Source organism: Sitodiplosis mosellana, unplaced genomic scaffold (assembly GCF_009176505.1).
Source record: "Sitodiplosis mosellana isolate CC-2019 unplaced genomic scaffold, AAFC_SMos_1.0 Smas_scaffold_6167, whole genome shotgun sequence".
NCBI classification, from domain to species: domain Eukaryota; kingdom Metazoa; phylum Arthropoda; class Insecta; order Diptera; family Cecidomyiidae; genus Sitodiplosis; species Sitodiplosis mosellana.
The window spans coordinates 501,354-518,815 of NW_022601408.1; the positions used below are offsets into that span (position 1 = coordinate 501,354).

A 17,462-nucleotide genomic window follows, 5' to 3' on the forward strand; every position below is an offset into this window, starting at 1 on the left:
AACTGAGGAATGGTACTGCTTCTTCTTCTTAACACATACTGTAAGTCGCCATATTGGAAGAACTAATGACAATACACTATAAATATTCAATATGGCCGCTTCCATTGTGCACGATTGTGTGTACGATAGTGTGAAGAAGAAGAAGTAGTAGCATGCACAAAAAGTGTATTGGTTTTCATACGGATGGTTAGGTCTTCAATGTTTTCCAATACAGGTGCAGAACTATAAAAATGAAATTCCAAATTCTTCACCCGGTCTTCGAATTTCCTGTCATATGGTCATTTCAGAAATTCATAAGGGTTAGTTTACATTAGATACATCTAGGGGCGAGACACAAATTCTAGTAGAGTCTAGTTACATTCAATTTTATATATTTTTTGCTTTATGTTCTCTAAATTTTCTAGTTTTGGTGCAAAAGTGCTAATATTATGCTATTATTTCTAGTAAAATCGGTTGCAAAGCGTATTACACTGTCAATACAACGCTTATAGAAGACCTAACGGGATTATTTTGTAAACAATATTCTATTTTTCCTATTATCGTTGAATAATATTCTAATTGTACTTTAAGTTTCGTGCTAGGGCATCTAACTCTCAAAGTGAGAACGCTTTTTTCTCATCATTCTTTTTTTCTGGGACACTAACATCACTGCTCTACACCGCTGTAATTCCTCATACATTACAAATTATGTTCATTTACCGGTCATCGATGAAAACAATAGGTCTTATTGGAAAACGCAATAAAGAAACATATGCCTCTATTCTACCACATAATGAACCCTTTTGACAGCTTCAAACCTATTTAATGTTTCATAAACTGATTAATTTGCTCATTTACATTTTGTGCTATAATTTATGGGCAGGAGATACCCTTTACTTTTAAAGCGACATAAGATGGAAGCTTAAAATTTGTACAAATATTTTGTATTTGTTATTAGCGCATATTAATGATCATTGTATTTCGAAAATATTTTCCAAGAAACGAATCATCATTCATAGAATGACCGACACTGTAAATATGTGGTGTTCCATTTCATTGATTTTATTTATTGCGATCAAGTCTATTCATCTTGACGCTTTTCACATTTACGTTTTTGAATAACGAATCTTTTGATTCAAATAATGAAATGTAAATGTGAATGCTTCCACCTTTCGAAGTTGAATGCCTGTTCCCTGTTATATGAAAATGCTGACTATATAGAAATTTGCATATTTTTACATCTTCTGCCAGTGTGAACACTCGTATATACATTTCATAACTGTCCAATGTCCGATTCGATACGTTCAAAGATCTTATGAATAAAGGCATTGAGTGAAGCGATTGCCTTAATGTGGATCAACAGTAATATTTCTTGGAAGCGAATTTGCATTTGTAGGTATTGCAATTGAACTCTCCGTTAAGGCTGCATAATTAGAGGATGCGATAATTAGTATATTTCAACTGATTAACTAAATAAATCTCGGTAAATGCAAATGTGCCCCGTTACATACGATTGTTAATGTGATGCCTGTAAAAAGAGCATCAACAGTATCGATAATCGAGAATATAAAATGAAAAGCGGAAAAAATTCATAATGCGTGTATCAAAGCCATATAGAGAAAATGAAGTAGAATCAAAGAGGAGATAAGAGAATTTGAATGAAACATGTTCGATAAGATTGGATATGAAACGAGAAGAGAGAGAGAGAGAGAGAGAGATGCGAAATTGATAAAATTGATTGAAACCAATAGCAACTGGACTTAGTAACGAAGCAAGGAGTTCAAAGGAATTAAGAAAACCTGAAACAGTAACAAGCCTGCGTTCGATCAAATGTGCCAAACACAAATGCTCACCGAGAAACAAAAAAAGGCCGTAAAATAGAAGGAGAGAGACAGAGAATGAAATAGACACAGGACTCGCTAAAGAGATTAAAAGCAGTATAGAAGGGCAGCCGACGAAAAGATGACTAGAAAAGTGATTACCGGAAAATATCAGGACATGTTGTCTTGCACAGAAAAATTTGATTGTTCACTTCATTTCGTTTTTTTTTCTATGGTGGTTGATGTTATTGTCTATGCTTCTGTTTGATTTCATTTTGGTGTACACTGTACAGCCATTCAACAGAGTTTATTGAACGCATGATACGGTTAAGCTTCATATCATACACACTTTTTGTAGGCCCATATTAAACATTCAATATCATTAAAAGATGAAGTATTATATGCTAAATATGAGCTTGTAGCTTCGATGAATGGCCGTAGAAAAGCGATGAGAAATATCGTACAAATTGCAAAGGTTGTGTTGATTTACAAAAATTGTGTGTGTTTTTATATTTTATCATATATGCACTGCCCGGGGTATGTAAGCTTGAGCTTGCCGTTTGGATCACATCAGACCAATTTATGAACAAACTTGTTGTTTACAGTAATCATATCATCAATAGGAATAAGAATATTAATAACAGTAAGTCGAGAAAGACATGTAATTGCTTGCTTTTCATTGGTCGGCTTCACTTGGAAAATGTATCAATTGCACATAAGCTGATCAAATAAATATTGGGATTGAAAGTGAATGGCACTTGAAGTAGCAAAGAGCAGACGTTTAACCTTTGAGCTGGTACCAATTGGTAAAATTTTCCGATTTTTCGATAGAAATAAACAAAAACAATTTGAAGCATTCGATAATTTTTTTTTTATTCGTACAATAAGATATACTTGAAAGGTTATTTTGGTGACTTAAATTTGTGCTATTACATTAATACCTTTTAATCACAAACCTAATCGAAGGCATGACAAATAAAGCATAAATATTTGATTTGATATTTATTGGATTGGTAAATTATTCTTTTCATCACACTCTCAAACACATATATATAATATACACCTACTCGAAAAATGTGAACAATAATAATGAATAGAACAGCCAACAACACAAATATATTGTCGATTATTTGTATAGAAGTCCGTTTAGTGAAAATTTAAAGATATCCTATTGTTTTGATGAAGTGTTTCAGCGGTTTCGAAATGATAAAATGCTATCAGCACACAGAGTTTTTGCGATATTAACATAAAATTGAACCTTAGTGATGTAAGACCAGAGCGTATTATGGGCTGATGTCAGCAGCACTAGCTAACGTCAGCTGCTTATATCAGCTGTTAGCAGAGCATTTGAAATGAAACTTGACTTGGCACCCAGAAAGAAATACGAATTTTGAACTGCAAATGCGTTAAAACAACACATTGCAACGCATACTCGTCACCAGCTGATATCAGCAGTTGACGTTAGTTAGTGCTGCCGACATCAAATCATAACACGCTCTGTTATACCGTTCATTATCATTGACAGCTTATTAAAGCCGAAATGTTCAAATAAATTCAATATAAGTTTTTACGTAAGCGCAACTGACCTTATCACAGGTAAATTGGAGCTCATGATTTGCTGCTCCATTTAACAAGTATGCAATGATACTCACCTAACAAGAAAAAAGAAAAAAAAAGTTATATTTTATATTAAAACGGTTGATTTTTGCTGTCTCTTGTACAGAATCAAACTTATTAAATATTATTAAGAGACAAAAGCTCGAGACTTTTTCATTATTTAAAATTATGTTTGCTGACATCTTTCGAACAAGATTGTCCCTTCTGTTAATTTATTCTGTGCTTCGTTTGTTTATTCTTTCAATTTATTTTATCTTCTTTATTTTCTCAGACACCGACTCTTCGATCTTAGACATTTATCAAATTAATTGTGGAAGTAGTGCGATGTAATTCTTTTTATCATCATGTCCAACTCACCGAAAATATTTACAACAAAGTACCGTAAAAAATTAACACTGACAATTGGAAGCATTACAATCTGTCATTGAGAATAATATGCAAGTACATGTGATACACCCTACGCATGAACAGCATATAATCGATTAGCATACCAACTGTGTAAATACTGGTGTATCGTGTGCACTTTTGCTTCGTTTTCGGTTCTAATTGGAAATCAATTGATGTGAATAAGATGAAAAATAATAGAGAAAAGCTTTAGATTGCAAATAACGCAAATCAATAGAATAAACTTGTAACATTCTCTCTCTCCTCTCTTGCTGCATTAGTATAAGATTTCTCAACGAAATTAAAATCAAAATGCTTATAAGGGTATTTTAATTAACTGGTTTTGCAAGCTAATACAATGCCAACAAGTTTTAGTTTTCTTCGATGTCGCCAAATTTGAGTTGTTATTCACGCTACAGATAAAATGTTGGTTGTACATAATAAAATGAATGTGCGACAGTTCTTATATTTTTCGATAAATTAATAAATAATATATAATAACGTTATTCGTGGCTCAACAGGCAACATGATGGAAACAAGTACCAAATCAATATGTTTTCCACAGAAATGTGCTATATTTTATTCTTACTTATGTTGCTTCGTACAGCGAATGTTTTTAATGCGCTGCTAGAAAACATACCGATAATCATTCAAATCTGCCATTATGTTACACAAAGAATGAAGTAATGAAGTATCTTCTTGATGCGTTGAAATCCTAGCTGAAATCCTTATTGGATTAGGAGAGTAAGGAATTATTTACTGATCGATGGAATTCATTGGGTTAGATGACTTTTCAATTGAAACACATCGTTAATGTTGCAGCCCAATTGAAATTGAGAAGAAAGATCAAATCTGGCATCAACATTATTAGCGAAGTAGAAATAAGCAAGTGATATGAAACGGATACAAGGATGCCATATGTATGTACGAATGACATCCGGCATATACAACAGTGAGCACAACTACCATTTGGTTTGACGTTTTGCTATTAAGTTAGTTTGAGTAATTTAAAAGTATGTTAAGTAACAGTAAAGCCGCTGAGCTTCACGTCAAGTCTGCTGTTAAGTAGAATTACCACTCATATTGAACCAAGTAGTTAGTACCATAATGATTTCTACAAAACTCAATAGATGTCGTTAGGGTCTTGCATGGGCCCTACGACGAATGAGCCGCAGAGGTGGGTTAAACTGAATACAAACTCCACTATACTTATAGATATTTTCGATGATCGAACTACAGCGTTTGTCCATGTCTATAGAAATAGAAAAATTCGTATAAACTATTTGTCCAGATAAATTTAACTATCCCGATGTTTACTCATACTAAAGACTTTTTCACCATTTCCTTAGCATAATAAAGGAAATAAATTCATGTTTATTTCACATTGTTGTGATTAAGTTCTTTTTTTTTATTCTTCTTCCCCTTTAAGGCGTAATCCATACATTAAGTGCGCCATGTGTTCGATTTTTTAAGCAAAATGTGAACAATCGGATGGAATACGCGTATTTCAAATGACAACGCCACACCTCTTATGGCAGTTTGATTTTAGTAGGGCGCGTAGCAAAACAAAACGAAACGTAACATAAGCGTTCACCATCGCAATTCGAACGTTTTCTAAAATTATTATAAGTAAATGGTTTGACTGAAAGTGAAAACCAATATTTTTCCATGTTTGGGACCAAAGCATGTACTGTGTATATATCGGACCATTCAATGACTCGTTCAACCCTGAGGGAAAGAAAACACTTTTATTTACTCTATCCTTAACTAAAAGTTACTATTCTGATGGTTTTATTTTTGGATCCGAAATTCAATTTGGCTTTAAGGGAAAGCTTTTATTTGCAGCCAATGTTTCGGTTTTTCTGTTGTTTTTATCTATTCTAAGCATGTGAACTCACATCACTTTGCACACAAACACTATATATTCGTTGTAGAATCAGCGGTAGACGCCATTATCCAAATTTGTTCGTCAAGATATTTTGCTTTCAGCCAAATTTCAAATATGTTCAATCGATAAATCTGACTTCCAATGGTATCACATGGATGACACTTCAACCGGATGCGATTAAATTTTCGAGAACACAATTATTTCGAACCGATTTTACAGCGTAATATCCCGTTTGTTAGGCGGAATTAGATTGTTTTTACGCCACATCATGTCATGTAAATTTATCATTGTCTTGCTTTTGTTTGAAATTGAAATGTTCAAACACGTAAAATGGAGTTTTGGTTACATTTAGTGATTGTTAGAACTGTGTCGTTTCATACAGAAGATGAAAAATAAACCAATTGACGGAACGCCATGTACTAAGCAAACCAACGAAAACATAATTTCAAGCAGCAATCAATGTTCGAGTCACGTAGAAATCGAGCTTTATGTGGAACATAATACTGTGAATTGTTTAAAATTGATAAAACACAGCTAAAAGCAAATGACTTGGTGGATCCGTATTCACTTTCAAATTGATTTGTGCTAAAACACTATGAAACGTTATGTAGGAAAGCATTAAATTATGTACTCCCACTACTCGTAAGTGAATAGTTTTCCCAACTTAGTTTGGGTTGTGATCATGTGCATGAGCCAAACAAAATGGCCGATTCAGCCTCTACGATGGAGGCCTGAAGATTGAAAGTATCTACACCAAGCATAGAAATATCATTTATTTTGATATTACACACGAGAAAATGAATGACAACTGATGCATAATCGATTCTATCCACATTTGCTTTGTAGCTGAACAATAAAATTTGCAACCGCTGCAAATGTTTACACTAAATACACTTAGAAATAGTATCCAATAGATTGCAATGAACATTACTTTGTTCAAAATATTCACAGATCCTTTCAAGACAAGTACTTATTTAAGCGATTTCGAATTGCCAACAAAAATCCAGGACTGAATACATTGCGCATATTGTTGATTTATTCAATGGATTCTGAATTTTGCAATGCTATACAAGCCAAATGAATATATTGAGTCAATATTATTGACATAATTTATTTAGAGGCATTAAAATAGTTTCGTATGGTGTTAAATGTACACTTTTCCAGTATAAGCATTTACTAGAAAACCGTCGATGATCTGTTTTATTTGACTGCGAAAACACGTTGCAATCAATAATCGCAATTAGTTTGACAGTTGAATTTCCCAAATACATATTTTGGACATTTACAAATCTGTTCCGGTTAATCATATAATCGGACATTCAAGAAAATCTGCCTCCGAAAAATGTAAGGAAAAATATAAACTTTCATTTATTTGTCGGTATTAATATATGTGCCGAAGAGAAATTAAATGGAGGTTACGTTTTAAAATATGTGGCGAGTTGAAATTAGAAATATTTCATTAATCAAGTGCAGGATGTGAGTATCCTATATAATTGTTAAATATCACCTGTAACTTTTTATTTAATTGTTCATCAGCTGTATTGTACAGCCAATACATTAGGCACGTTTTTTTTTTATTCACATATCAGTAAGCTTGAAGCGGCCGCAAATGGATGGTCTATTAAATAGTAATACCTGTCGTACGTGATCTTTTGAATAGATGCTCTTAAAAACTGTCGTCTTGATGAAATGCACGTAAAAGCAATATACGCAGCAGTCATGTATGCGACATTTATTCTCATATGGACAAAAGGTGTCCAATCAATTTGCAAATACAATGCTTGTTGAGATGGTTTAGCCTAGATGAATATTCAAACTTGTAATTTCATAATAAGAGAATTAGTTCAGCATCGAAGCGTTTACACATTTCATATATGCGATAAACTCCTTCGTGTAAGTCCAATTGAATTATTTTGAGATGGATGCAATTTTTATTTTTTCAAAATGGCACCGTGTTCGAATTTCGACATTTTAAATGAAGTAGCACTCGTTCTTATCATTGTAATCTGAAGCATATACCGTAAAATAATTCATACCGTCTTATGCAAAACCTTTACACTTTTCGAAACAGGCGTTCATATAATTGTAATCACTGAAGGTGATTGAGTCAGTGGGAAATTGTCGAAAACAGTTAGTTGTAGGAACTGATAGCCACAGTCAGCCACTCATATGAGTAGTTTGAAGCGAAAATGTAATACAGAAAAGTTGCGCGGAAAAATGTCAAATGAAAAGAGATAGCTATATAGTTGACTATAGTTTACTATACATTTTACTATAGCTATTCCTTTTCTGCTCATTCAACATTCACATTTTTCCGCGCAAAACTTTTCTGTATTACATTTTCGCTCCAAACTACTCATGTATTACTCTATCACTCCCTCAATTGTATAATACACAATTCGTATATAGATAGAATATTCATCCGTTGCACTTTCTAATACTGTTTATCTATTAGATGATGAAAAACGATTTATCGTAACGTTATCGAAAATTTGTGACTTCAATTGTAGTAATTGGTATAAGTATCTGACTGAGAGAATAATTTTATTATATTTATATCTTTTCAACACATTTTTGGAACACAGTAAATCTGCGACAGAACTTCTATTAAAATATGATTATCAAAAAAGTTATGGCGCATCCAACACCAATACACATATACGTTCTATTTGTGAATTATTATATGATTATTGTTTTTTCAGCATTTTATCAGGGCCAAGCGTGCTCTCGCTTGAATCACTGTCACCTTGGCAGGGAGTGTAACTCTGAGGAGGAGGAATGGTGAGGAGGTGAATGAGGAGGAGGAGAGCGCTGAGGAGGTTCCTCCTCCTCACATGAGGAGGATACGAAAATTACCAAAATTTAGGCATATAAAATTATTTTAAACACTTCTATTGATTTTGATCGTAGCTTTTCATCGTTGGCATTCGTTCCAAATCAATAAAAGTGTTTAAAATAAATTTATATGCCTCGATTTTGGTAATTTTTATTTCCTCCTCATGTGAGGAGGAGGAACCTCCTCAGCGTACTCCTCCTCCTCATTCACCTCCTCACCATTCCTCCTCCTCGGAGTTACACTCCCTGCACCTTGGCAAGAGCAGTCTTATCACTTGTGCATATTCTTAGTAGCGTTTACGACTAACTAAAAAATATACACATTTTGTACATTAATAAACGATAGAAAGCATTTGATTCTCAATTAACAAATCACACTGAAAGTATATTTATATCCAGCCAGGACTGAATTTTTTTCTTCTTCAAACGGTGAAATATCATTAAGCCAAGCGTGAATAGAATTAAACATGCATGGATTTTGTTGCGAGGCGGTGATTTTCGTTCCATTGCTTTTAAGATTCAAAAAGAGGAAAATGTGTCTGTAATGGGACTAATGCCTATGCATTTTATTTTCATTCATTCATTTGCTAAATCGCTTTCAGCGTAATGTATTTGCGTTGTGATGGTCGCAAGTCATGCGAATGTAAATGCGTAATGTAAATTTGTGTGTCGGGTATTTCACGGATTTTGGTTAATAATTTGGTTTGAACAAAACTATTCGGCGTGTTGTTTTCACCTGATTCGCATGTTAAAAGAAAATTTAACAAAGAAGTACCATCATCACATTTGTTCCATTCATAATATGTTCCATTCATTATCCCGTTTCGTTTTCTATTCAGCTGAGGCATAAAAATGAATTTCAAAAAGATCAAATGAATTCGATGTAGCTTATATGTGTCGCTGCGCATAAATATGGGAATACGGATCTGTTATATCAAGAACCGAACATGAAAAATTATTTCGTAAAAACGCAACATGAATCTCCAGTCGACATGAATGTAACATGAGCTATGGTTGCTACAGCATTCTTATGACGCGCTCTAGTGTGGCGTAAATTCATGTTGCGTTTTTGGCAATCTACTTTTTCGGTTTTATCGGCACATCGAAATCACTTTGATAAATGAATGAAATCAAACTGAAAAATACAACATGAACAGAACAATCGAAAAAATACTATATAACAAAGACGCAATATATGCGAAAGAACGTAACATGAAAAAGTAGATTCTCAAAAACGCAACTTGAATTTGCGCCACGCTAAAGCGCGTCATAAGGATGCTGTAGCAATCATAGCTCATGTTACATTCATGTCGACTGAAGATTCATGTTACGTTTTTACGAAATAGTTTTTCGTGTTCGATTCTTGATATAACATAACTATATTCCCATTTTTACGCTCAGTGACACATATGTAGGACTGTAAACGTCATGACAATTTCGTACAATCGATTAGAAAAAGTTGTTTTGGCCGAATGCCATTGTTCGATTTGGTTTGAATTCAATGTTCTAATTGCGGTTCTGCAATATCCCCCCTTCTTACTGCGTTGCAAGCTAAATGCTGAATTCTGTGAAGCATTTTGTAAAGTTCAAAGACTTTATTTCACACAATTTTTTTTTGGCAACGACAACTGCATTCGCTTCAGCTTTTATGTTATTGGTACGGTTGCCAAAACAATTTTCATATTTCATTCCGAACTTTTTGGGAATGCAAATGTTTTCGTTGGAGCGATTCAGTCAAATAAACTCGACTTACGTATATATTTTTCTATAGTCCAGGCGAATTGTCATTATTATGATTGCATCGGGTCGACTCATGGGCTAAAAATTTTGCCATAACCATTTCATACATTGTAAACACGATTCGCATGGCTTTCGCATTGCATGTTTTCAAATATCGAATTTTATTGTTTTGAATCAGAGCCAAATGAAAGGAGGAGCCTTCGTGGGCATCTATAGGTTCAATGTGATTCTGTGTATTCGAGTTCAAAATACTTTATTTGTGCCACGATGTGAAGAAAATTCATTTAATTTGTCATCATTTTTGCTTCAGCATCCTATTCTATCCCCCCCAATTGAAACACAAACGAACATGAATAGACACGACGTGCATTTTTATTTTCAACATTTCAATGGACACTTTTTGTTCTGTGTTCATGCTATTGTAATTCGGGTTAAAAATAAAAATTGGCAACATACGCGAAATACTGTTTGTCATCGCTGATCTGTAACATTGGCACCGTGGTTATATACTGAATGAAGAATGCCACACCGATGTTAAAACAGGACATGCGGGAATCCAATGCAAAGATCGAGAAGAATGTGACGAAATAGACAGTAGTAATAGAAGAAGAAGGAGAAGAAGAAGAAGAAGAAAAAAAATATACTACAATAGGCTATCGCAAAGAGACAAATAGTGAGTTCCAAGTGGAAAAATTATTTCGTATATTTGTCAAGCATTCGCAGTTTATATAAACAATGTTTGGATTACAATTATGCGCTCTGTCATTTCTCGTCTTCTTTTGAGGAAGTAGAACGAACGGAAAGGGTATTTTTTATGAAGACGCATTTGTTTGTGTACTGACTACATAGCCTCAGTCTTATATGAAAGAAGATATCAAGCAACGACGTGTCCAAGTTTCACTTCTATTTTATTCTCATTTCTTATATTCCTTTTACCATTTCCTCAAATCTTCCCTTCATTTTTATTTCGTTTTTTTTTTTTTGCACTGTCATTTAATATAACCTCATCACATATTATCGTCGCTGTGTTGACAACTGCGGCTTTTGGTAAATTTGCTACCATTTTCCTTCATTTTGGACTGGCGCTATCTGGAATTACATTTTGTCTCGAAGTTCTGTTGTGAAATGTGCTACATAATCATTTTACTTTTCACAAAACCGGCAGCTTGATAATTGATATTAACAGAAGAGTGATGTTCCCTTTTTTGGATACGACGGCTCTGGAGATAATAATGGATTTGCTACGGACTCGCAAGCCAATACATACACGTCGCAAAGGTAAATCGAATCTATGGATGTAACTATATCTGACCGTACTTTCGGTGATAAAGTAAACACGAACTCTTGTGCGATTGGCTTCGAATTACCGAACGAGGCAAGCATTCGATACTGTACACATTTTCAGCGTACCTTTTCACTCTTTTCTTCCATTCATTTATTGCTTGTAATGCTCGAGATGATAATCGTAGAATAACACTCGGGAGGTGGCAAAATATATGGCAGATTCATACAATTTAAAAGCTTTTTACACACTGCGTTTCTGATAATTATATAAGTTACTGTCGCTGACTAAGCAATCACAGCGTACCGTTGACGAAAGTAAGTATCCGTTAAAATCCGAATTGTTTGCAATTTTCAATTTGAAAAACCTTCCAAGTGTAAATTTCAAACATATTAATACACATTACATATGTACAAACGTAGCTATCATATAATTACTTGGTGAGCACCGAACTTGTATACTGAACGAGTAAAAAGCTTTTTCAGAATGTCCATTTATTTCTTCAATTGCAAAAGAAGAAAGCTCGCCGTAATTCGACTCAATTTCCAGACCTAGTGGAAAACATTCCAGTGTAAACACCTGCAAATATTACCACAATGCTGAATTTAAACGTTATATTGTCGTGAATTGAACAGAAAAAGTAATATATAATATCATCGTAAAATATGTACTAATTGCCAATACATACACAAATAAACCGAACATTAAATGCGAATGAAAGTGTGATCGCAATAAAAATCAACAAGTTCTCCTTTTTACATTTTAATAAGGACCTTTTCATTTTTGTTCCACTTACAGATTTACATTTTTGATATGTTATTAATATGTTATTGCCCGACATATTTATTATTATGTTATGTTGGGATTTTTTTTATCTTAATAACGTTATTAAGATTCAGCATAATAATAACATAATATGTTATGCGTTATATCGGGTGTTATCTTAATAAATCCTAAGATTCGGCGGTAATAACATTTTATTAACTATAATAATAACATATTATTAAGATGGATTTATTAACTCAATTAATAACATATTATTAAGATGCAATCTTAATAACGCTTTTTTCGCGCATTCTTTTCCCTAGCTGGAGAGAAAAAAAACACTGGATTTTTTTTTTCACTACGGGTGTACAGTGTATGGTGTAAGCACCTATAACAATGCAGACAAAATATGGTAAATTGATCCTTTCAAGGTCGGGACTGGCGATTTCCTAAACTTAATGGTTAAGTTCAATACATGATAATTCCATTTCAAACAGTCATTTTAATTTCATTGCAACAGTGCAAGAATTCATGTGTATACTCTGCTGTGAAAAAACAACTTGTCAGTGCTCCGGTGAAAAAAATGCGCGAAAAAAGCGCTATTAAGATTGTATCTTAATAATATGTTATTAATTCAGTTAATAAATCCATCTTTTAATAATATATTATTATTATAGTTAATAAAATGTTATTACCGCCGAATCTTAGGATTTATTAAGATAACACCCGATATAACGCATAACATATTATGTTATTATTATGCTGAATCTTAATAACGTTATTATTATGTTATGTTGGATCAATATATCGGCCGTTATTATTATGTTATTAAGTATAGTTAATAATATGTTATTGCCTGTAAATCTATAGTTCCACTATGTACGTTCGCCCGGTGATTCGTATATAGTTGCTCCAATAAATATATAGAATCGCAATTTATGAATGAAAGTTTAAATGAAGTTTAAGAACTAGTGTTTACGAAATAAAAATTAAAGAAAAAGAAATATATCGTAAACGTTAATCGCTCGTGCAATTTTCTCACGCTTTTCCACATAAATAATCCATTCTCATTACACTGAGGTTCTTTATGATTTGCACATAAACTTGTACTGAAACATTTCGTTTGACAATTTATTGATGAAGGGGAATTTAGCAGGCGATTTTTTATACGAAATTATAATTTCAATTTTACATTCAAACAAAAATGTATAGAACACGCTGTAAAAAAAAGGAAATGCCCAGGAAACCGCTGTACATCGGCTAAAGTGTTCATCAATACGAATCATGTACATCAACAGCGAATATGAGTAGTTTGGAGCGAAAATGTTATACAGAAAAGTTGAGAGGAAAAATGTCAAATGAAAAGAGATAGCTATATAGTTCACTATAGTTTACTATACATTTTACTTTATAGCTATCCCTTTTCCGCTCATTCATCATCGACATTTTTCCGCTCAGCTTTTCTGTATTACATTTTCGCTCCAAACTACTCAATTCAATCAACTAAGAGGTGCCTATTCCACTATTGGCCGAAACGCTTGCATGCATTCTAGCTCTCTTCATACTTCTACTCATATGATAGTATGATCAAAATTCATGTACTAAAAATCATTCAGAAATATATTACATTTGGTGCTACGCTCTTTCTATGCCCATACAAACATGCATTATTGTGAAAATGATTCGAAATAATATCCGATTAACTTTTGAATAGTATTGTCGCTGCTGTTTTTGTCGATAGTACTTTCTCCCAACGTATCTTTCATATGGTTCGATTCGCTACTCTAATTTATCTTAAGAAAATCTTTGTTTCTTCTTTTCATTCAACCATCTTATTTTGACTCTTAGAAAGACAATGAAAATATTCGTAAGTATCACTATTTACTTCTGCTCAATTTGCCATCACATTGCCAATACAGCCACGTTGGATGTAATGAATATCAAATAATACCGATTCGACGTCGTTATGAGAACTATCCCGAAATTTATAAAGTACAGTGGAATAAGAAGAACGAGTATCGTCTAATGGAAAGTGGGTATGCTTGCACATTATTGAATGTTTCATACAATTGACTGACGCAGTGAAGCGTTGACTGGAAAATTACCCGAGTGTTATTTCAAATATACAGATTTTATCAGAAAAACTTTCCTCACAGAAGGAACAGCACACGCCATTTGTCCGGGATATTGATCAAAATGATAATATCTTCGTCTTCGATTGAGAACACGCCACACTATTATTAATAGACGAACCATTTTGAACGAAGAAAACAAATCGGTATTTTTTTTCTATTCGAATATGAATCAAACTAACAAAATGGCGGCGAAGAAAATGACAATCGGAGCGGCAGTGGTGATTGATGCAGCTAGCAGTGAATGGTGTGAATGTTCTCATTCGAATGGACGACGATTTGACAGTTCACATTTGGTTTAGAACAAAATTGATAGATGCGAAGGTGCAAGGATGTAATAGATTTTGACGAAACAGAATTTACTAGGGGTTTCACCCAACTTAAAATTCATCTAAAATTTCAATATTTCTCTCTTTTCTCTAAAATTCTCTGGGATTCACCAAAATCCGTATTATTTCGAAATATTTCAACATTCACCTTGAAAATTATGTTCTGGAAGTGGGTTTTGGTGGATCCCCAGGATCGTTCAAAACTGCTCCCGGTTCTGGAACTGGGTTTTGGTGGATCTTCAGGATGGATCAGACTGGGTTTGACAATGCCCTGGTCCATCCTGAGGATCCACTTCCAGAACCAGGAGCGGTTTTTAACAATCCTGAGGATCCACCAAAATCCACTTCCAGAATTTTTAGATTCAAAAGATTCTAAAAAATTCGAGTTTATGAACAAAAAGAAGCAATATCTATAGTTTACACATAAAATGGTTTTATTTCCAGCTATTTAGTAAAATCTTCGACCTTCGAGTTTGCGTGAAACCCCTAGAGAATTTACCGAAATATCGAATTCGATAGTGATCTAATATCATAAAATGGGATTTTCCGTAGCGTTTTTGGTGGATTATCCGGGAAATTTTCAATTTTTCAATTATAATTTGAATAAGCTGCGGAAAAAACATGATGACGTAGATAATGACAAAAAATTGAATTTTTTAGTTGTCCGGATTTTTCACGTCGGATGACCAAAAATTACAACAAAAAATTAATTTTCCAATCATCCGGTGTATTCCATCCGACGTAAGATAGTCATCCGGAATGTGTCGGATGAACGGGCCCAAATCGAATTGAATAGACATCTGTAAACAAACCGTAGACCGTCGTTTTGTAATTGCTTTTATTGTTATATTTCAGTAACACTAAATGAATTAAATGAGATACAAAATGCGAAAGCCTATACACACATATATCTCAATTGATTTGAATGTTGATAACCTTTAGCAAAAACTTGTTCGTTAGTAGAATATTACAAGTATTTGGTCACAAAAAATTACACAGCATATCGTGTGATTGTATTTCACAAATGCACTCTAAGTATTATGAAAACAAAGGACACTACAGTAAATTGCCATCAAATCTAATGTGTGAAACTCAATGCAATAAATATATTCCACGAATGCCAAACTGTTTGCATGCAAAAGTTGTAGCATTTCACGTGTGGACTTTTTGAAATGCATTTTAGCTACGATTGAAATGATTCTTACTGATCGATTAATACAAAAAAAAAAGATATAAGAGAACATGTACAAACGAGGTATAATAAACATTTCATAAGTGAATAATATCTATTATTTGTTATTTTATTTATACGGCCTGTGAAGGTTGCAAGTCTCCATTGGTTGTGAATAAATCGTACGAATGACGCTTCAAAATATTATGGTCAATTACATTTAAATTACGCTAGACGAAACCCCGATTTTCAATGCTTTTCTCTGTGTCTGATATGATCAGAGATTGCTGTTTTTATGCATCCGTCGATCAATTGATGAGCACAGCTGTAATCATTTTGCACTGTCACCAACGCATGTGTATAATTTGTAAGAGAAAATTAAACCATTTTGATTTGGCACATTTCTTCATTCTGATGGATCTTGGAAATAGAGAGCCATACTATGGGAATAGTGAAATTTAAAATATTACCACATTTGTTGTCACATTATTATATTTAAATATGATAATTATGATAAACACTTCCATTTATAATAACCATCTAATTATCATTTGTAATCGCAATCATTTTTAATTGAATGTTTAATACAATCAATTGTACGTTCCCACATTCGATATCGGCACGTATCGAATATCGGCACCGTTTCAATTCCAATAATAGTCCAACACAGCTTCTAAAATTATTACGAATCGGACGTGTCAGTCTTGTCGATATGTTTCTTTTGTTTCATGCAATAACATCTGTAAATTGCTTAAATTAATAATCCAATACAAATCTTTCGTTCAGTTTGCCATACATATCTATGGGTGAGATTGAGAGTGGAGTATGTTTTTTCTTTGATTTATATTTTTGAAAAGGCGAGTATGTTTTCTGTTGGCGTTAAAGTAGAGTATGTTGTAGTACCGTCTAGCCTCCGCGGTCTACATGGTTTTCACGCAACTGATAAAAGATAACAACATGGTGTCTTCAGCAAAGTTGTAGTACTTGAGGTCTTCTATAACTAAGCTGAAGACAGTTATCTCTTATCTCTTATCAGTTGCGCGCAAATCGCGTACATAAAAAAGCAAATTTTATATAGAACTTTTTTTTTCTTATCATTTTTCGCGCTTTTCGCGGAACTGATAAGAAATAAGAGATAACTGTCTTCAGCGATGTTATAGAAGAGTGCTACAATTTTGTTGAAGACACCAAGTTGTTATCTCTTATCAGTTCCACGGAAACCGTGAAAAACCGCGAGGACCCGCTAAAAACGAACATACTCGCTTTTAACCATTTTTAAGTCGACAGAAACTTGCTCTTCTCTTTCGTAACAAAGTCAATCAAACATACACTACTCTCAATCTCACCCATAGATATATACATGTGTTGAGTTGTAGTTGATGATGGATTGTTTAAATGTAAATTGTCCAGTTTCAATTGAGAAACTTAATTCGTTTCAAAGGTTCCATAAACTGGCTGATTCTTGGAGAATAGTGGCTGATTACAACGAATTTTTTATCCAACGTCTTGGATACAAATTC

General features: G+C 33.5%; 1 protein-coding gene across 8 annotated transcripts in view; it reads right to left on the bottom strand.

Annotated features, from left to right (window-relative positions):
* LOC129575581 (dual 3',5'-cyclic-AMP and -GMP phosphodiesterase 11-like) overlaps positions 1–17,462 on the bottom strand; it is a 64,358-nt gene that overhangs the window by 18,821 nt on the left and 28,075 nt on the right. For 4 of the 8 annotated variants that reach the window (XM_055459396.1, XM_055459398.1, XM_055459400.1 and 1 more), the window contains exon 3: positions 3,386–3,451. The exons of the other annotated variants lie outside the window; for them this stretch is intronic. In XM_055459396.1, coding sequence (XP_055315371.1) covers positions 3,386–3,451 — 66 coding nt within the window. The remainder of the gene's footprint in view (positions 1–3,385; positions 3,452–17,462) is intronic. 8 annotated transcript variants of the gene reach the window in all.